Source organism: Aedes albopictus, chromosome 2 (genome assembly GCF_035046485.1).
Source record: "Aedes albopictus strain Foshan chromosome 2, AalbF5, whole genome shotgun sequence".
Classification (NCBI taxonomy): Eukaryota; Metazoa; Arthropoda; class Insecta; order Diptera; family Culicidae; genus Aedes; species Aedes albopictus.
Window position 1 is genome coordinate 510,582,896 of NC_085137.1, and position 21,744 is coordinate 510,604,639.

General features: G+C 37.7%; 1 protein-coding gene and 1 long non-coding RNA gene across 2 annotated transcripts in view; both read right to left on the reverse strand.

Annotated features, from left to right (window-relative positions):
* LOC109621687 (homeobox protein 5) overlaps positions 1–21,744 on the reverse strand; it is a 99,552-nt gene that overhangs the window by 15,314 nt on the left and 62,494 nt on the right. The window contains exon 4 of the mRNA XM_029870291.2: positions 19,645–19,748. Within this exon, the coding sequence (XP_029726151.1) occupies positions 19,645–19,748 (104 nt within the window). The remainder of the gene's footprint in view (positions 1–19,644; positions 19,749–21,744) is intronic.
* Positions 3,063–3,683, reverse strand: LOC134288740 (uncharacterized). Its single transcript, XR_009998116.1, has 3 exons — positions 3,464–3,683; positions 3,297–3,397; positions 3,063–3,241 (listed from the first exon to the last, which is right to left on the reverse strand). It is a non-coding gene; the product is annotated as an uncharacterized LOC134288740 (long non-coding RNA).

Here is a 21,744-nt window from a genome sequence, read left to right on the forward strand (position 1 = left end):
ATTGAAAAAAGGAATCTATGACAAAAAGGCCGAAAGACATAAGGTCGAAGGACGAAAGGTCGAATGGACAAAAGGTCGAATGGATAAAAGGTCGAATGGACAAAAGGTTGAATGGACAAAAGGTCGAATGGACAAAAGGTCGAATGGACAAGAGGTCGAATGGACAAAAGGTCGAATGAACAAAAGGTATAATTGACAGTAGACAATTTGGAAGACATGATAAAGTGGTCAGTATTTGACAGAAAAACGACAATTAGCTTATATGCAGCTATTTACTGTCGCATTGCAATCTGAAATAGATGCCTAGAATGAGAAAAGAAAAAACAATAAAAGGATATAAAGTAATGTTATTCATGATAGTTAAATGTGGAAAATAGTACTCCTTGAAAGAATAGCCTATGGGTAGAAGAAGGATGAAATTCCAATCATTACAGCGATTTAATAAAGTTAAACAATTTATTAATTAGAGAAGAACAAATCTCTGGGCACTATATGAGCAAACAAAACGAAATTATTTACGTTGGGAGTTGGGAGGTATGGCTTTCAATCTTTGGAGGAATAACTTATGAAAGCTTAAGAATCCGTTTTTGAGTTATTGTTGCAAAGACTGAATGCCATACCTCCCAACATAATCATCAACAGTCGAAATTCGAAGAAATTATTTGTACTTATACAGTGTAATTCGTCGGAACTAAAAATAAGTTACCTTTCCCAAACATTTTGGCCACCCCCTGTACTTTAAAATCATTAGCATGACCTTGATTTCTTGATTTATGGCCTGAAATAGCTTCTACGCTCAAAAATCATTAAATAAATTACACTCAAATAAGTAATGAATGCGGCAAGAAGTCAGAGGTTCCCAAACTGTTTCCCCAAATTCATGCTTGCACAGTCTCATGCAACTATGTGCTGTCAAGTGGTGAGTTCATTGTATTTTTGAGAATCTCCAAGAACTCCATTGGGTATAGGTCTTCGGATCAACTACGGTATATGGCTGTCCCCAAGATGTTCTCTTACACAGCCGCAGGTAACTATGGTCTATCAAGTGGTGAGTTCAATGATTATGTTAAGGTCTTCAAAAACTCTCATCAGTAAGGGTCATCAAATCTACAAGAGCTACTCTGCTCTTACTAGCATATCAGTTCCATCGGATTTTTCATCACTTCAGAGTTAACGTTATGAATTGTCGTCGATTTCAATGTAGTTCCAAAAATCATAATAATGAGCGTCCCATATTAAAAGTACCTGCAAAACAGTCCTATTATGGATTTATAATTTTCCATAGATCATTGCAGAAACTTTTCCGTGAATTTTTTTTTAAATTCCTAAAATTGAAATTTCGAGAAAGAAACCTTCCATGCTTAAACAATTCCTCCAATGACTCTTTCTGAAAATTCTCCACAGATTCTTTCAGAAAATCATGTAATCTATGGATTCTATCAGGAGTTTCTCCATCAAAAAATATTTCAGGGATTCTTCAATAAGTTGTAGAAATTTGGAGTTTCCTTCAGAAGTTCTTCTAGAGATTCCTCCATGTTTTTTCTCGGAAATTCTTTCAGGGTTTCTTTCAAAGATGCATTTGGGGCTGTCCATAAACCACGTGGTCATCAGGGGGGGGGGGGGGGTTGGGCCAATGACCATTTTGTATGGACAAATAAAAATTTTTGTATGGACTAATGACCACGCGGGGGGGGGGGTGAAAAGTCCCAAAAAAATGACCACGTGGTTTATGGACAGCCCCTTTAGGGATTTAAGAAAATAGACAACTTCCCTAGAAACTACTGCATAAATTCCTTTGGAAATTTCTCATGAGTTTTTTCTAGTACACTTTATAAAAGTGTTTCTCTAGGCATTCCAGGTTTTCATAAAAACCTTTCACGACTTCTTCCGAGAATTTGTTTAGAATATTTTCTTGGAAGAAATTTCATGAATTCTTCAGCTACGACAATTTTCTTGAGATTCTTTCAGATATTGCTCCAGGGATTTTTTAAAGAAATATTTCCAGAGAATTATACAGCAATAAAACCTTCCGTTTATTGTAAAATTCTTTCAGAAATAATTTCAAAAGTTCCTGCACAGATTCCTTCTGAAACTTCAGAAATGAGACTCCTTCAGTAGTTTAAGGATATTTACCATAAATATCAGCAAGGGATTCCAACAGCAATTCACTTAGAGCATTTTCAAAATTCTTCAGCGATTCTTTTGGATATACTTTCAAAGGCTTCCCCAGGAATTCCTTGGAAAATTTTGTCGGATATTATTGATGAAATTTCTAGAAGGTTTTTATTTGGTACTTCTCCTACGGCACCTTCAGAAATATCTCCTGGAATTCCTTCAGAAATTTCTCCACGAATTCGTTAAGATACTCTTTCACAGATTTTATAAAAGTACTTCATGAAATTATACAAAAAAACTGGAATTTTTGTTCTCATGAATTCTCTGAAGGAATTTCTTAAGGATAAATGGGGATATTTTTGGAGATTGCAAGATTTTTTTTGAATCCTGAAAAAAATCTCTGAAAGCAATTTCTGAAGTATTCTTTCTATGGAAATCTCTGGGAAAACCTGGAAGAATCCCATCTGGAGTAATTTTAAGACAAATTTTATAAGAAACATTTGAGAAGCGTCCATAAGTAACGTAACATTTTTGGCCGATTTTCTGCTCCTCCTCCGGCTTCGTAGCATATTTTCCTATACTTAATACATGGATCGTCACGCAATTCCAGACCTCCTTGCTCCGTAAAATGCTACGTCATTTATGGACGCTTCCTTGGAGGAATTCATTTCTGAAGTGAATCTCGAAAAAAATCCTGAAGGAATCCTTGAGAAAATTTTGGCAGGAATCCAAGCAAAACCTGCAGAATGTCTTGAAACCAGCCCTGGATGAACTACCGGAGATACTTCTGGAGGAGTTCATAAAAGAATTGCTTGCAAAATGTCAGAAGATAGAAGTGGACAAAAATCTCCGAGCCTACTTAAATAATCGCTAGAGGAGTTTTCGGAAAAAACCCAGCAGTAATTTGAAACAAATCTAGAAGAATCCTTGAAGGTATCTGTTGGGGAAACAGTGGAATGATACGCTGAATCTTGTAAGCGACAGCTACAAGCTGAAAGTGGGAATTTATTACTGAATGAAAACACTTAATAGGAGGGCATATCTTACAATTTCAGTACGCATATATCAAATTCATTCAATGCTCCCGAACAATAATTATAACTACGACTCAACTAGCAGTTTTGGGCTACGAATATATAAATAATTAATTAATTGTACTTTAGTTGGTATTAGATGCATACTTCTTGTTTAATAATGAGTAATTATGATCCCTACGAACTGCGTCGGGTTGAGTGAAAAAAGAGGTTAGATCTATCTGGATTTGGCGATCAATCCATAGGACCTACGAATACAACGCATAGGTTTAATTTCATAAAAACCACCCGAATTTTAGCTGCGACGGGCGCACCTGCAATTAATATTCACTAAGCCCAATTTTTGCACCGATCTACACGTAAAATCAATAGATTAAAGTGAATTTTCTGCTACTCTAGATACCGCATTAACGTTGCATCACACATCTAGGTACTTTTTCTTCTATCTATACCATGACGTTTCAAGTATCGATCTCCTGTTCCGTCAATGGTCTTTCGCTGAGTTTTCGCTCTGGCGGGGTTGCCAGTTTCGCAACAGTATCATAAGAATTTATTCCAAAGAAATTTAATTTTTCGATGGTATCTCTAAAGGAATGCCTGGAATTTCTGGAGATGTCCCTCTGAATCTCTGAAGGAATTCCTGAAGCGTTCCTGGAACATTTTCTGAAAACATCCTTGAAGAAAAGGTTCAATAAATCTCAAGAGAATATTCCTGGAGGAAAATTTGAGAAACATCTGAGGAACCCCCTCTAGGAACTTCCCGAAGAATCTCTTAAGAACTTTCTAGGGGAATTTGTGAAGTAATGTCTGAGGGATTCTTCGTAAAAATTCCAGAAAAAAAAAACTCTTGAGGAGCTCCAACAAAAATTTCAGAAAGCATTCCTGTAAAAAAAAATCTGAATTTCTGATATCTTTTCTCCGCAATCTGTTAAAGAGTTTCTCCGGGAATTGAAATGCCGGGAGAAATACCATCAATAATTTCTGGTAAATTTTTTTACGGAATTTCTGGAAAAATATAAAAAAAAAGAAATACTGACGAAAATTGCAAAAAAAATCCTGCGGATTTCTTTGGAGGAGTTTTTGCTGAAATCATTAAAAGGGTTCCAGAATTCTTTGAGAAATTATTGGGGAAATTTCAGTAGGAATCTCTAAGCAACTCCTAGAGGTAGATTCTATTTTTAATTAACATAATCTTAAATTTTGAGCTGCCGGACGATAGCAGCATATGATGTTTTAGAAATGTTCCGAGCATAAGGTTCAATATTGAAGTAATTTTCTTAGGAGCGTACCAGTATATGGGGCGCTGTAATTTGGAAACCTAGTGAAAATTAAAAAATCATTCATATTCTATCAAAAGGCAATTTCTACCGTCCTTGTAACATGAAATATTCAAAGTCAATATAATTCAATAAAATATGGCTACTCTACTTTATCTAGTCACTTCCTTCCTGACTTCCTTCCGGGTCAAAAGACTACTTGAACAAAGAAAAAAGCAACTTTTCGCACCACCCACAGCTTTTGATTGAAAACGGAAGCGCAAAATTACAACAAACTTTTGGGATTTTAATTCCCATCGCCTTGGATCTCGTTAGCATACTTATCCCCTCGCAGATTTCCCTCGGAACCATAACTCAGGCACCAGCCCCTAATGGAGATCTAATAACGGAAGCGTGACGTCCACCCACGGTTCTCGCTTAAACCCCCGCGCAAATGGGATGATAAGTTAATTGAAGATTAATCGTCCCACCGCGCCGCCGAAGGCAAATCCATAATTTCATTCTTCTCTCTCCCCCCGGCGGCCATAAAAGCAATGATCCTTTTCGAGTGCCTGGTGATTTCACGGCTCATGAGCATCTCAGTTGGATCGGTGGTTCACTCTTGCAACCACCACCGCGCCGGAAGCAAATCCTTCCTACTTATATAAGGAGCGAAATAATCGATTCCACCAGCGCAGCAGCCGAAGAGCCGAGAGAAGCGGGAAATATTCATTACGATCCTCGATAACATCAGATTAAATAAATTTCAGACTCTCGCTTGGTCATGGCCCCGGAGAAAACATCAAAGTCGGAAAAATGTCAACTGCAGACTTTCGATTCATTCGGAGCAGCCATTCGTCGTCGTCGTCATCGTATAGTCGCTGGTGGATTTTTTCTCCCTTTTAGTTGGTAATGGAGGATTTTTTTTTCTTGCCAGCAGCCCTTTGGAGAAAAGTTCGTCGATGGATGGATGGATAGACGGATCGGATGGGTGGTTGGCAATCGTTTCTTTATTTGTCATGTTGTACAATCTTGATTGTTTCGTGCTTCTGCTGGTCCGGGGTTCAGATTGGATCCCGGTGAACGGGATGATGATGGAGAATGAATCGAATGAGTGAGTTCCAGCGATGGACGTCAGAAGATCGTCGTCCATCAGTGGGCTCGCATTTTCCCGATTGTGGGAGTTTTTTTTTAGTTTTTCTCTGGTTCGCTCGCAACCAAATCCATTGTGAAGTGAGATGGCTCGACTCGGACTCGGAGTTGCCTTTGTGTGCACTTAATAGCTTTTTCGCTTTTCCTTCCACATGATTGCTAATTGATTATGCACTTATGTCTGGTGTTCTCTCGGATTGTTGATTTTGGCGCTGCCGGGTTCAGTAAATGGAAAAATGGTGATTGCTTTTGAGCTGTAATGATTATTGGATGTGATTCGATTTAAAAAACAGAAAAGTTAACAAGTTGGAAAATGCGCGTTTGCTTTTTCGTATCAACCGAGTTGGATACATATGGGTTCACAAAAAATTGGAGCAGGCTTCAAAGAATACAAAAAATCAGAGAAGACATAAAAGACAAGAAAAGAGAAATGGCAGATAAGAAGGAGAAGATAAAAAAGTGCAGTCAGAAAAAAAAAACAGAACAAACACAAAATGTGAAGTAACAGATCAGACAGAGAAGACAGGGAAGACAAAAAATACAACGAAGACAGGGAATACAGAGAAGAGCCCATGAAACAATAACAGATTATTCAGCCAAAATTTTCAAAATCAAGAGAAAATAAAGAAGACAAAGAAGATAGAGAAGACAGAAAAGACAAAGAAGACAAAGAAGACAGAGAAGACAGAGAAGACAAAGAAGGCAAAAAAGACAAAGAAAACAGAGAAGACAGAGAAGACAGAGAAGCAGAGAAGACAGAGAAGACAGAGAAGACAGAGAAGACAGAGAAGACAGAGAAGACAGAGAAGACAGAGAAGACAGAGAAGACAGAGAAGACAGAGAAGACAGAGAAGACAGAGAAGACAGAGAAGACAGAGAAGACAGAGAAGACAGAGAAGACAGAGAAGACAGAGAAGACAGAGAAGACAGAGAAGACAGAGAAGACAGAGAAGACAGAGAAGACAGAGAAAACAGAGAAGACAGAGAAGACAGAGAAGACAGAGAAGACAGAGAAGACAGAGAAGACAGAGAAGACAGAGAAGACAGAGAAGACAGAGAAGACAGAGAAGACAGAGAAGACAGAGAAGACAGAGAAGACAGAGAAGACAGAGAAGACAGAGAAGACAGAGAAGACAGAGAAGACAGAGAAGACAGAGAAGACAGAGAAGACAGAGAAGACAGAGAAGACAGAGAAGACAGAGAAGACAGAGAAGACAGAGAAGACAGAGAAGACAGAGAAGACAGAGAAGACAGAGAAGACAGAGAAGACAGAGAAGACAGAGAAGACAGAGAAGACAGAGAAGACAGAGAAGACAGAGAAGACAGAGAAGACAGAGAAGACAGAGAAGACAGAGAAGACAGAGAAGACAGAGAAGACAGAGAAGACAGAGAAGACAGAGAAGACAGAGAAGACAGAGAAGACAGAGAAGACAGAGAAGACAGAGAAGACAGAGAAGACAGAGAAGACAGAGAAGACAGAGAAGACAGAGAAGACAGAGAAGACAGAGAAGACAGAGAAGACAGAGAAGACAGAGAAGACCGAGAAGACAGAGAAGACCGAGAAGACAGAGAAGACAGAGAAGACAGAGAAGACAGAGAAGACAGAGAAGACAGAGAAGACAGAGAAGACAGAGAAGACAGAGAAGACAGAGAAGACAGAGAAGACAGAGAAGACAGAGAAGACAGAGAAGACAGAGAAGACAGAGAAGACAGAGAAGACAGAGAAGACAGAGAAGACAGAGAAGACAGAGAAGACAGAGAAGACAGAGAAGACAGAGAAGACAGAGAAGACAGAGAAGACAGAGAAGACAGAGAAGACAGAGAAGACAGAGAAGACAGAGAAGACAGAGAAGACAGAGAAGACAGAGAAGACAGAGAAGACAGAGAAGACAGAGAAGACAGAGAAGACAGAGAAGACAGAGAAGACAGAGAAGACAGAGAAGACAGAGAAGACAGAGAAGACAGAGAAGACAGAGAAGACAGAGAAGACAGAGAAGACAGAGAAGACAGAGAAGACAGAGAAGACAGAGAAGACAGAGAAGACAGAGAAGACAAAGAAGACAGAAAAGTCAAAGAAGACAGAGAAGACAGAGAGGACAGAGAAGACAGAGAAGACAGAGAAGACAGAGAAGACAAAGAAAAAACAGAGAAGACAGAGAGAACCGAGAAACACACAGAATACAGAGAAGACAGAGAAGACAGAGAAGACAGAGAAGACAGAGAAGACAGAGAAGACAGAGAAGACAGAGAAGACAGAGAAGACAGAGAAGACAGAGAAGACAGAGAAGACAGAGAAGACAGAGAAGACAGAGAAGACAGAGAAGACAGAGAAGACAGAGAAGACAGAGAAGACAGAGAAGACAGAGAAGACAGAGAAGACAGAGAAGACAGAGAAGACAGAGAAGACAGAGAAGACAGAGAAGACAGAGAAGACAAAGAAGACAGAAAAGTCAAAGAAGACAGAGAAGACAGAGAGGACAGAGAAGACAGAGAAGACAGAGAAGACAAAGAAAAAACAGAGAGAACCGAGAAACACACAGAATACAGAGAAGACAGAGAAAACAGGAAAAAAAGAAGGCAGAAAAGACAGAGAAGATAGAGAGAGTAGAGATGACAGACAAAACCGGAAACTTTCAGAGGTTTCACTAAATTTGACTACAAATGATAACCATTTACGATGCATCCCAGTACTAAAACGCAACAGCCGTAACTCACAATCACCAACATCGTTCGCTACGGAAAACTACAATTTGCCTAAGGCAAATGTACAAATGATTGAAATGATACGTGCAGTGAACATATGTATTTTCCGACTGAAAGTCCTGATTGCTAGTTCCGTTTCATGAAATCCGAATCAGCAAAACATTACCGTTCTAATTGCTCGCCCAACACGGACCAGGAAAATCTGTTTCGGATATCTGTCTGTGAGATAACAACTTAATCCCGTTTTATGAAATTTTCAACCTCATTGCCAGACGCCGGCACACCCCAGAAGGATGATTCGAACGAATCCCAAACGAAAACGAGTTCCAAGCATCGAGATCCGAGCAACATCAGAACCAGCTCTTTACAATATTTAATTCATTATCCCATTCGAAAAGGAAGCCCACCTCCACTGGATTCGACGTTCAAATATCCCCAGTAGTAGTGATATCTTTCTCTCTGGCATTCTTGTACCGGCGAATTCACACCCCCAATGCAATGATGGTTATCGTTGCAGAACGGTGGTGGTTCAAATGTGACATAAAATAGCAACTCTTTTGGGCTCGAAATAAAGTGTCAACCTGCAACACATTTCTTGCATTCTTGAATTGGATTCTCTGCTGCCTCTCTGAGCTCTGTCCAGTGGTAGAGTGAGGGTGTTTATTGGGTAGCGTGAAGAAGGATTTGTCGTGTTGTCGTTTGTGACTAGGGGGAGAACCGGACGGATGATGATACAACGCACAGTCGTAGCAGCAGCAGCAACAGCAGTATTCTATTCGGCACACGCACTTGGGCATGGGTCTGCAAGTGTCACCTTCTGAATGCAATTACTCATATACAGACATCGAGCTCTATAGCTAGAGTGACGACGAGGTTTTCAGCGACATTTATAGGCATCTCTCACAACTTTGTATTGCTGGATAGGTCGTGGTGATGAGAAAATTTAGAAAATGGGCTAAGATGGTGTAATATTTACTATTAAAATAATAAATACAGCTTTGGTCCAACAATGAATCATCAGCATCATTTCCAAACTCAAAGTTTTTTTTTTTTATCTGTATTAACGAGATTTTTAGTCCTGGGCTAGTTCATCTCGGGACCCACGCTTTACTTACCTTCCGAAGGAAGAACTCACATTTTGCGAATTTGTCGGGAGTGGGATTCGATTCCAGGTCCTCGGCGTGACAGTCACGTGCTTTAATCAGGTCCGCTCCACTGAACTCAAAGTTGAACTAGTGGTGACATCGAGGTTAGTCCAGGTTACAATCTGAATAACCAGCTCTTCAGACCCAAACAAAAATCGTTTTTATTCAAACTTTGTGAGCTTATCAATCAAGCCAAACCTCTACAGGGGATACTCAAAATAACTGGGACAGGTAAAATTTTCACTTTTCAAAAAATGTTCAACTCGCTGTAACTTTTTGAAAAGGGCATCAAATATTCTCAAATTTTTACTGTAAGTTCATCAACTAGTTGTGTATCAGTGGTCAAAATTTGGAAAAGATCGGGCCGTTCTACACGAAGTTATAAACGTTCTAGAAAAAGGTATAGTTATCCGATAGCCAAATTTGAGATGTTATATCTCCGGATTCAATTAACCGAATGCAATGAAATTTTGATCATTTATGACTAATATAATGAACTTTGAAAAACAGTTTACTTAGTTTGAAATTATTAATAAAAAAAAAAGTTATGGCGATTTCATTTATTCTATGTTTTTTTAGTAAATTTATCTATTTTTCATATGCATCCCATCACTTTTTCAATTTAATGCCGGCTATTTGGTTGTTTTCCTTTGAAACATAAATATATTCAAGTGAATTAGAGGGAATTTAAATGAACTATAGTTACTATCTCGAATTTTGAAACGATGATGAAGTTTTGGATAAATTGGTGTTATATTAGAAAAATAATCCAATCGCAATAATTTTCTTTCGTGTAAAAAATTTTAAGTTCAGTTTAAAGTTTTTAATAGCTCATTATATAAGTCATAAATGATCAAAATTTCATTGCATTCGGTTCATTGAATCCGGAGATATAACAGCTCAAAGTTGGCTATCGGATAATTATACCTTTTTTCTAGAACCTTTATAACTTCATGTAGAATAGCCCGATCTTTCCCAAATTTTGACCACTGATACGCAACTAGTTGGTGAACTTACAGTAAAAATTTGAGAATATTTGATGCCCTTTTCAAAAAGTTACAGCGAGTTGAACATTTTTTGAAAAGTGAAAATTTTACCTGTCCCAGTTATTTTGAGTATCCCCTGTATTTTGATGTTGGAAATAATTCTTGTGATTTTTGGAATTATTTAGCGCCTCAATACGTTCAGAAACACTACAAGGGATTTCTCTAGAAATTCCACAACGATATCGGTTGGCAAATAAACATGGACTGCTTCAGAAATTCTTTAGAAATTTCATCAGAGATCATTTAAGAAATTTAACCAAGGATTCCTCCAGAAATGCTTTAATATAACAATCCGGAAATTATGTCAGTGATTCGTTTAGAAAACCCTTCTGATTTCATTGGGAATTCTACCGAGAGCTCTTGAGGATTTTATCCAAAAAATCCTTTAGAACTTCCTTCAGGGACTCATTTGAAAAGAGAAAATCAAAGGTGCCTACAGAAATTACTTCACAGATTAAAAAAATCATCCAAGGATTCATTCTAAAACTTGCCATAGAAATTCCTCCAGAGATTCCACTTATAAATGCTTTGGAAGTTTCACAAAGAATTCTTTTAGAAAACCTTTCATTGATAGCTATAGATATTCAACCAGGGAATCTTAAAGAAATTCGTCTAAGGATTCCCTTAGAAATGTCTTTAGATATTTATTTAGAAATTTCTCCAGGAATTTCCTCAAAAAAATCTTAAAAACAACAAAAAAAAATCCAGGGATACCTTTGGAAATTTCTCAACAATTTTTTTCAGTGATTCTTCAAAATTTCCATAAAGCTTACACCGGAAAATCCACAAGGATGTTTCTAGAATAACTTTCATGACTTGCTTCGGAAATTTCAACAATTTCTTTAGTGATTTTCAACAGTTTATACCAAACATTTTTCTAGAGATTCCTCCACAATTTTCTTCAACCATTCCTTTACAATACCTTTCACTGATACAGCGAATATTTTGGGAAATCTTTTGTCAAAGTGTCTTAAATTTTTCATAATAAAAACATTAAAAGATTCCTCACGAAAATCCTTCAGAGATTGCTTGAGAGGTTCTGCTAGGCATTCATAAAAAAATTCTTCTTGAAATTTCGTAAGAAATTTCCTCAGAGATTCTTTTAGTAAAACCTCTTGAGATTCCTACAAAAATATCACCACGGATTCCTTCAGAAAACATTGCGTGAACTCTTTGCGAAATTGTTTCAAAAATTCCTTTTGAAACTCCACCAGCAATATTTTTAGAAATTCTTTTAAATAAAATACTCCAGAAATTGTTTCATAAAATCTTCCTAGAAACTTCTTCAGAAATTTCAGACATCTTTTTAGGCAACAAGTCTTCAAGTATTTTTTCAAGAACGTCTAACATGAATTCCTTCCGAATCTTACTCTCTTCGGGGAATTGAAAGCTTCAAAGATTTCTTTAAAAATTTCTCCAGAGATTGTATTAAAAATATCTCCTGAAATAATTGTATGATTTCTTTCAGTAGTTTCAACACAGGTTATTCTTGCAGAAATGTTCTTAGGAATGTTCTCTCGTATCCTTTCAGGACCTCTGCCATAAATTTCTCCAGAAGTCTATTCTAGGAAATTGTACAGAAATTTCTCCAAATTATTTTTTTTTTCCAAAAATATATAAATACCTAGTTTTTGTTTATTTTTTTTAGATTTTTCCTCAGGGATTTCTCAAGACATAATAAATTTATGTAGATAGGGATTCCTTCAGGAATACTACTATCAGAGATTCCTTTGATATTTCAAAGTTTTTTTTTCAAGAAATCTAGAAGGGTGTTTCAGAAATTCTTCTATGGACTTTCAGAGAAATTCCTATAAAATAATCCTGAAATCCCTACAGAAACTCTTACAATGATTCTTCCAGAAATTTCTTTAAGAAATGCACCCAGGGATACCTTTAGGGTTTGTTTTCAGCTTTGTCAGTTCAATTTTTTTTATGAGAAATTGCTCCTCTTTTGCCATGTGCAGATAAATCCTAATCCTATGATTACGCTACAACTAATTCCCTTCATAAATTCTTTCAAAATATTTTCCAATATCTTCATTCTGAATTTATTTTCGATTGCATATTAAAGAAGACATAAGGAATTCAACGAAGGATTCCTTCAAAAAATTTTACAAAGATTTTCCAAACTTACATAAATTTCTCCGAGAATCACTTCAGAAATTTCTACAGGGATGGTGGAGCGGACCTGGTGTAATGGTTAGAACACTTGACTATCACGCCGAGGACCTGGGATCGAATCCCACTCCCGACAAACTCGCAAAATGTGAGTTCTTCCTTCGGAAGGGAAGTAAAGCGTGGGTCCCGAGATGAACTAGCCAAGGGCTAAAAATCTCGTTAATACAGATAAAAAAAAAAAAAATTCTACAGGGATTCTTTTAGAAAATCCTTCACATATTTTTCGTAGTTTTTTTTGCAGAAAGCCATTCAAAAATTTCTTCAAAACTTCATCCAATGATACTTTCCCCCATGAATTTCTTAACGATATGTTCCAAAAAAATATTCCAAGTATTCATCATGAAATTTTCTTCTGGGATTATTTTAAAATTTCTTAGGGAGCGGACCTGGTGTGATGGTTAAAGCACGTGGCTATCACGCGCCGAGAACCTGGGGTCGAATCCCACTCTCAACATACTCACAAAATGTGGGTTCTTTCTTCGGAAGGTAATTAAAACGTGGGTCCCGAAATGAACTAGCCTAGGGCTAAAAATCTCTTTAACACAGATAAAAAAAAGAAAAAAATCCTTCTAGTTTAACTTCAGAAATATGGCAAGGAATTCTCCATATATATAGAAAATTACACATGCTTCAGGTAATCCTCCAAAGTTTGTAACAGACATTCATCTAGGGATTCCCACAGGTATTTCTAGCGATTTTTATTTAGATTTATTCAGGGATTTCATTAGAATCAGAGGATATCTTCGGAAGGTATACATTTCTGAGCTAGCGGCTATATACTACACCTTAGAGTTCATTCGCACTCTTCCACCTGAGCACTACTTCATTTTTACCGACAGTCTAAGTTCTCTGGAGGCTGTTCGGACAATGAAACGGATGAAGCACTCAGCGTACTTCCTGAATGGAATACGCCAAGTATTGAGTGCATTGACCAAACGCTCATACACCATCACCATAGCTTGGATCCCTTCGCAATGCTCGATTCACGGCAATGAGAAGGCGGACTCGCTTGCTAAGGTGGGCGCTAGCGAAGGCGATATTTACGAGCGTCAAATCGCCTTCGATGATTTTTTTCGCATTGGCCCGTCAGGAGACCTTGATCAGCTGGCAACACAAATGGAGAGATGGAGAGATGGGTAGATGGTTGCACTCCATCATTCCACAGGTTTTGAAGAAGCCATGGTTCAAAGGGTTGGATTTGAGCCGCGATTTCATTCGTGTAATGTGTCGGTTGATGTCCAACCACTATTTGTTGAACGCACATACCTTCCGTGTTGGGCTCTCAGAAAGCAATCTCTGTGTCTGTGGCGTGGCTTACCAGGATATCGAATATGTCGTGTGGGGATGCAACAAGTATCGTGAGGTCAGATCTGAGCTGCATGAAATTCTCCAGGTCCGAGGAAAACAGCAGAAACCCGTTAGAGAAGTGTTGGCAGACCTTGATTTGGAATACATGTATCTCATATATAAGTTTTTGAAACGTGTTGATGTCAGAGTTTGATGTACGTTCCTTGCTTACGTTGTCCGCCGATTGGTTTTGCTGTTCGCCCCTGTCTGTCGGCTCACCCCCTACCGTTTGTCTTCTTCTTGTCGTTGTCTACCGATAAAGCCCTTTCTTTTTTGTTCCATTTCAGATAAGGATATTTTGTCCCATCAATGTTTTTAGTATAAGTTAGCAAATAATTTAGTTTAAGACCCCTAAATCCCTCCATCCCATTTTTTATCCCTAACCTCGAAACAGCCGCGAGTACTTCGGTTCCCCAAACTAACATAGCATTAAGGCAGTAAATATTGTAAAATGTAAAATATATTGTAAAAAAACAACAAATGAGTTCGGCTCAGTTATGCCCATGAGACACCCGAGCCTTCCAAATAAACGAATAAGTAAAAAAAAGTTACCTTCGGAAACATCTTCAGAGAAATTCCTCCAGCGGTTAATTCAGAACAACTTTAAAATAATTCCTCCAAATCTATCTATATATATAAAAATGAGTTTGAAGTTCCTTTGAGGCAACAAAACTCACGAACGGTTGAACCGATCAGGATGACTTTTGCATGGTTTGATTCGTACTCATGGTGGCTGTGTTTATATGTAATAAAAGTTAGGAAAATCAACCCAGAAAGTAGGAACATTGATAAAGTACTGATTTTTGATAAATTGGGAAGAAAATCAGCATGACCGAAATGAAATCAATCTAGAGTGCGGTGCAGCAATGCTCTCAACAGTTGTCAAACCACTATCTTGGCAAGACCACGGCATAAATATTGTACACAGTGGGCAAGACAAAGTTTGCCGGGACAGCTAGTATACTATAAAAAAAAAGAAAAAAAATACCTACATTATTTAAGTTACCTATTTTTTTTACCTACGATGTAAAACGTGTAGAATGCGATGGATCTCTTCAGTCGAGTCAAGTACAAGACATTGAAGACGACCTTACAGTTGAGGTTGAACACGCAGAAAAACTATGTTAAAATCAAAAATATTTGAAGTAAATTCAAATAAATTGTCAATTTGTTTAGGCAACCAAAATAAAACTGTTTGGAGCAAATCGAACGTTACATTTGAAGCAAACGCAATCCATGTATGAAACAAAAATGCATCTTCTGACAGATTACGTTAGAAATAAATGTGAATATTTTTGTTTTTGTGTGGCAGGTTGGCCCTACGAATATATTTGTTTTTTTTTTATTAAACTTATAAAGTCATTCGCTGGACAAACCCACCTCCCCTGTTGTACTTTCAATACCAACAGATTAGATAACATACGCTCCTGAAAAAAACCGGATATCGTGGAGATTTTCGGTGAATCTTGCCTTTTTGCAGAAGGAAATCTGTGTGAGTGGAATTGTGAGTTTTATTTATGTTCACGACGGCGGAACGAGGGGCTCCTCAATGGGTATTGTCGAGATAAATGTGTAATTGAGTTAGTTTTTAAAATTAAAATTTTAGTTTTGAACAGTCAGTTTACCGAATAAACATGAATATTTTTGTTTCAAACGAACGAAATTTGTCTCCGTGAAATACGTATCTGTCAAAGGATGCAATTTCTTGGTGGAATTCAAAGGAACAGTACTTAACACGGTTTTATTTTTACTTTAATAAAAGATTGTTTCCTGAAAAACCTTTCCCGGCTCAAAACAAAGTTTGTTTTTTTGAGGATTCTTTCGGAACTTCTTCCTGTGATTTCTTTAGAAGTTTCCTCAGAGATTCTTTCAGAAATTCCTCCAGAGATACATCTAGAAATTTCTTGAAGAACGCTTTTAGAATCGATTTAAAATTTCCTCTAGACAATCCTTCAGAAATTTTACCAAGATTTCCTCTAGGAAACCTTCCGTATTTTTTTTTCGAAATTTATTCATTGTTTTCTTTAAAAATTGTACTGGTCATTCTTTTTAGAAATACTCCCACGGCCTCTTTGAGAAGCTACTCCAGATAATGCTTCATGAAATCTTCTGAGGATTGTCACAGAAATTCCCTCAAAAAATTTCTTAGAGTTTCATTCAGATATTCCTTTGAAAATTTGTCCAAAATCTCACGATGGATTCTTTCAGAATGTGTTTCATAGATATAGGCTGAGTGTACCAGTTATCGCCATAGTGGTTCCCTATTTGACCATAGTGGTTATTTTAGATAATTCAAAATTTTGCATCATTTTAAGAGTTTTAATGAAAAGATGCTTTAAATTCTTGCTACTAAAACATTCATAATAGGTTAAAGCTTAAAAACTTTCCAAATTAACACTATGGCCAAACAGGGAACCACTATGGCGATAACTGGCACACTTACCCTATATTTAATTAATTTTGAACACCGATTTCGATATGTTTTTGGTGCAATATGAACAGCTGAACAAAGCAAAAAATAATTGTTTACCTTTTGCTGTACTGACAATGAAATTACGGAAAGAATAAAATAACAAAAGAAGAATAAATTCTGCCATCAAAAATGAATGGCTTAATGCTAAAACTTGCTCTTGGTTTGTTGGAAATAAGTTCTAAAAGAACAAAAATAATAACTGATTCAGCACCGTAAAACTCAAAGATAATTTAAAATAACTGCATCAGTTATATTTTAATCGAGTTATTGAGAGCAACGTAAGAACAATATAAGTTAACATTAATTCATTTTTGTGTTCAGAATTTGCCGAAAATCCTATTTTAAACAATTATTTTACTTAACTTTTTTGCTCCTTTGCACCTATAGTGGTGGTAGTGTTCCTATAGTGGTGGCTCCCATAAGAATTCAATGGGATGCGCCAATATAGGAACCAATGTTAAATTTTACCTCCATAACAGGAACCGTGTACCTATAGTTGGTGTAAGTGATTCATAAGCAAAAACTGAAATAAACAGTGGTTTTTACAATTTCTAGACTTTTTATTTTGTGGTTTTATCTAAATTATTCAATTATTTTACTACATGGAGCTACTAATAGCGCCACTATTGGTTCATTTACCCTAAGTGTAAACTTTGTTCTTATGTTTGGAAAAATGACTGTATTTTAACTTCAAGAATGTTTTGTCCTTGGTTTGATAGTATAATAACAAAATAAGTTATTATTGAGCTATTTTCCTGTACAGAATTAGTTATTATTGTTGGTCTTTAAGCTCTGATTCTCAACAAATATTTACCAGGGAGCTATTGGCGAAATTACCGAAATAGTTCAGCTGTTATGATTTCGTCAAAAAAGTACCGAACAGACAATTCAGGATTGTATCTGTTCCTGAAGAAACTACTCTTCCTCTGGGTATTGGGATTTATTTAAAAAAACATCAAGAGTTGGAGATATCATGAGTTTCTTCAGGTATTTCACTGAAATTTCTGACGGGATATCTCCAAGAATTACTTTTAGGGCCTCTCCAAAAGTTCTGGCATGATTTCTTCCGGTAGTTTCAAAAGGAATTCATCCAGGAAGGAATCCCGCAGAAATGTATTCAGAGGTTTCTTAATGAATTCTTCCAGATATTATTTTATGTTTTTTTTTTCTCTGGAAGACCTCTAGGATTTCCTCCAGGGAAATCCTTAGAAATATCTAAACGGATTCTTACAAGAACTCAGTCATATTTTTTATCAGAGATGTGTCCGAGGAAGCACTACAAAAAAGTCTAGTAATTTTTCGGGAATATTTACAGAAGTCTAACTATTTTTCCAGATTTTTCTTATGGAACTCTTAAAGAAATGCGGTATTCAAGTGGATATATCTCCAGGGATTCTTTCATGAATTTTCCCGGAAATATCTTCAGGAATTTAATTAAAAACTTCTTTAGAAATTTCTTCAAGAATTTATTTACGAATCTCTTCAGAATTTCATTTAATAATTCCTCAAGGGATTCATTCAGAGATGCATACCTTCATAGGTCATTGATAGTTTATTTTGATGAAAAATTTCAAAAGATGAAGCGTCTACCCCGTTTGTGACTTTAGATGGAATGAAGTTAGATAATTCACGTTTTAGTAGTTTGATAAAGAGTGCTGACCCTAGACAGGAATAGGATTGCCGTTATGATCTGTTAAATGTTGCTTGATTTGATTTCAATTCAATAGATCGATGGCACTGGTTTAAGAATTAGAGATTCATGTTCCTGATTTATTTTTTTGCGCTTAGTTTGCAGGCTACTATTGTATCCAAATGATCTTATTCGGACTAATGTTCCCTAGCTGTTTATGAACAGGACGTACGGTAAGAAGAATATCGTTGTGATTTTGTTGCCATTTCATCCTCTATTTAATTTATAGAAATTAAGTACGATAGGTCGCGCACTTGCAAAACTGTCCACCTCACTTTCGCTACTTTCTCCTAATTTGAGTTGTATTAGATTCAGCAAAAATACATTCAATAGCTAATAATAAAGTCAGGCAGTGATCAATCCCGAAAATATCGGAAATGTATACTCTCCATAATATTTCTTTCGACATGCTTATATTAAGTAACATGAAACGTATTCGAAGCTGATCCAGTCACTGTTCTACACCACAGTCACAGTACAAATCGCCGAAAGTGTTGTCAACCTCGAATAAGAAATAGTACAACCACCAGAATCAGCACAGAGTTCCCACATTCGTGAAAAATACCGAGCCTGCGCACAAACAGTACTTCTCCAATATGGTGGAAGTCCTTCTGAAATACTCACTCATGCTTGCTCTCTCAATAATTGGAATTATTCTCAACAAACACTCTCACATTTTCCCCACCTTCTTCTCCTGATCCAAGATGAAAACGTTTTCCACGCTGGGCTATGTACTCGCATGCTAGAGTCAACTCAGCATTACAAAAAAAAACTACTCCAAGCTGCTTCATGGCGGGCAATTTATTCAAACGATTTGAGAGAAGATGAACTGCGTTTGGCTGCCCAGTAGAACGAGCTTTTCCCCCGATTCAAACCACTTTTTACCATCGACAATAAATATCATCAGCTGAACGATGATGATAATGATCATCATGATGATGACGATAACGATGACGGTGTAGCATATAGCACTGCTTTTGTATGTAACGGCAAGGCGGAGCATTATTCTTTTCTGCTTTTTGTGGCAGAATTTTTCTCTTGCCACCAGAAGGGCCGACGAGAGCCACAAGGGTGAAACCGATCCGCTAAAAGCCGCCCATCGTCGAGACGGTCTTGGATGGTCGTGTAGGTATTGTTCTCCGTTGCCCTCAAACAAGTTGGAATATGCTGATAACTACAGCCATAAAATTCATCCTTTTCTCCCCTCCCTCTGCTGGCTGGCTGTGGATTACTTCGCATGTGATTTTTCCACTTTCTTGCTCGTTGAATAGAACTTACCGGTGGATATTTTATGTAACGACAAAGGCAAAGCGGAAATTCAATTAAATGACAAAATAAGAAATCATTACACGACCAGTGTAAACAGATGAATAAATCATTAGCAGATGGCTGTATGGAGATCGGTCTTGTGAAACGGGCGGTGATGATGGTGGGAATGTCGATGTTATAAGCTGTCTTGTTGGTCGATATGTGAGTTGGATGAATAGGGCTATTTATATACGAACCTGAGAATCCTTAAGTCCGAGGCGTTCCGCCAACTTTTTCCGGTCCGGTTTACTGATGTACTTCTGCAGCTGAAATCGCTTTTCCAGTCCTTTCCGTTGGGAGTCTGTGAAAATAATGGAAAGATGTTAGAGACTCAATGCCGTCGGGAGAAGAGCTTGATTGTATATCAAATCCCACATTTAAATCAACTACGTTGAGTTAATTGAAAGTCATAACACACCACACAAATTGGTATATCGAAGCTTTTCGAGCATCTAATTTGCGAGCTTCTACGCAGTAAACTGTCGTTTCAAAAAAGAGTGCGAACGATAGATTGATCGCCTCTATAGTTTCAATTGGCTTTTTGAATTTTGAACAATAACTGATTTTTTAAATTTAATAATAAAGAGCAGCGTTTCCGGAGCTGCTATGATTTTATTCGGTTTTTAGACAGTTATTTTGATACCGAAAATCTATACCACCTTTTGATAGCTGGACATCTGCTTGACAACTCTGCACAACGCGAAATTTATGGGGTGATTTAACAAATCGATACCATTAAAACTTCAAATTAATTTTTAAATAGGTTTTCGGGCTTCAAAACTGATGAAAGTTTAGATTTCGACCCAATTGCAGGCGTGCAGATTCCGAATATAGAATTATCTCAACACCTGTAAGATGGGCAAGCTGTCTGAACAGTAAATAAGCAATTTGGCCCACAAAAACCCCCCCTGACGAAGAGAACAAACCTGCCGATAATACCTTTTTTTTTATTTTTATTAATGTGTATTTTAACTTAAATGCTGATTCTACACTCTGCCGATAATACCTTTTTTTTTATTTTTATTAATGTGTATTTTAACTTAAATGCTGATTCTACACTCTGCCGATAATACCCTTTGTCACCCTATATACTAATGATGAATGAGATTCAAATTGCCTTATAACAAAGCCGAGGCGAACCAGCCTAGGGCTTAAAGCTTCGTAAATAAAGCTAATAATAATAATGTCAAATTGATGCCGTTAGTTGGTCATTAGTTGGCTCGGTAGCTTAGTTGGTGAAGCAATTGTCTAGCGTTTAATGATCATGAGTTCACTTCAAATCTCACCTGAGGTGTGGAATTTTCACTAATATTGCGCATTGCGCAGTTAAAAGTGCGGAATCTCAAATAAAAGTGCGATTTGGTGTCAAATCGTTCCGATGTCTTCACCGCACTTATTCATTAGCTCATGATGAATAAGTGCGGTGAAGACACCGGAAGGCTTTGATGCAATATCGCACTTTTATTTAAGATTCCGCACTCTGTCGCAGTCCAGTTAGCAATGCAATAAACTATAATTCATTCATGCACACTGCGGTGATCGTACAAACGTACAAACACCGATTTTTAAACAAAATGGCCAACGTTCCATAGTACCGGGTCCAGAATGGATCCCTGAGGTATCCCCGCGGTGATGTTGTAGCTCCTCCCGCCTTCCTCGGTGTCATAGATTAGCACCCTATTCAGAAAGTAGCTCTCCAGTATCCGGCATAAGCTAACCGGGGCTTCTAGTTCGTGTATGGCGCACTCGATGGCGGCCCAGTTGACGCTGTTGAATGCATTCTTTACGTCCAGCAGCGTGACGACCGTGCAATAGCAGATTCCCGTTCACTTGATTTAGAGTGTTATTAGAGCTGTAACCAAAACGGCCGATGTAGCCGTTTTGGTTACAGCCCTAATAGCGTTCACCGTCGATCGACCCTTCCGGAAGCCAATCTGGTTATCCGAGAGGCCAGAGTCTAGGGTTTTTCGGTATAGACCATCTGCCTCAACATAATGGTCTGTTCCAACAGTTTCCTGGCGGTGTCCAGAAAGCAGATAGGTCTGTATGCCGAAGGGTCGCCAGGTGGCTTCCCGGGTTCGGGCAACAGAACCAATCTTTGTCTTTTCCGCCTCTACGGAAATTCGCCTCTGTCCAGGCACATCTGAACATGTCAGAGCCAGCCTCGATGGCCGTCTTGATGGATATACTGCCAGGATACCGTTCGGACCCGGACGTTGCGAAGAGCTCGTTTGGCTATAGAGGATGGGGTGGGGGCCCATGGTCTTGTATTGTGGCGCGGGAACAACGTTTCCACG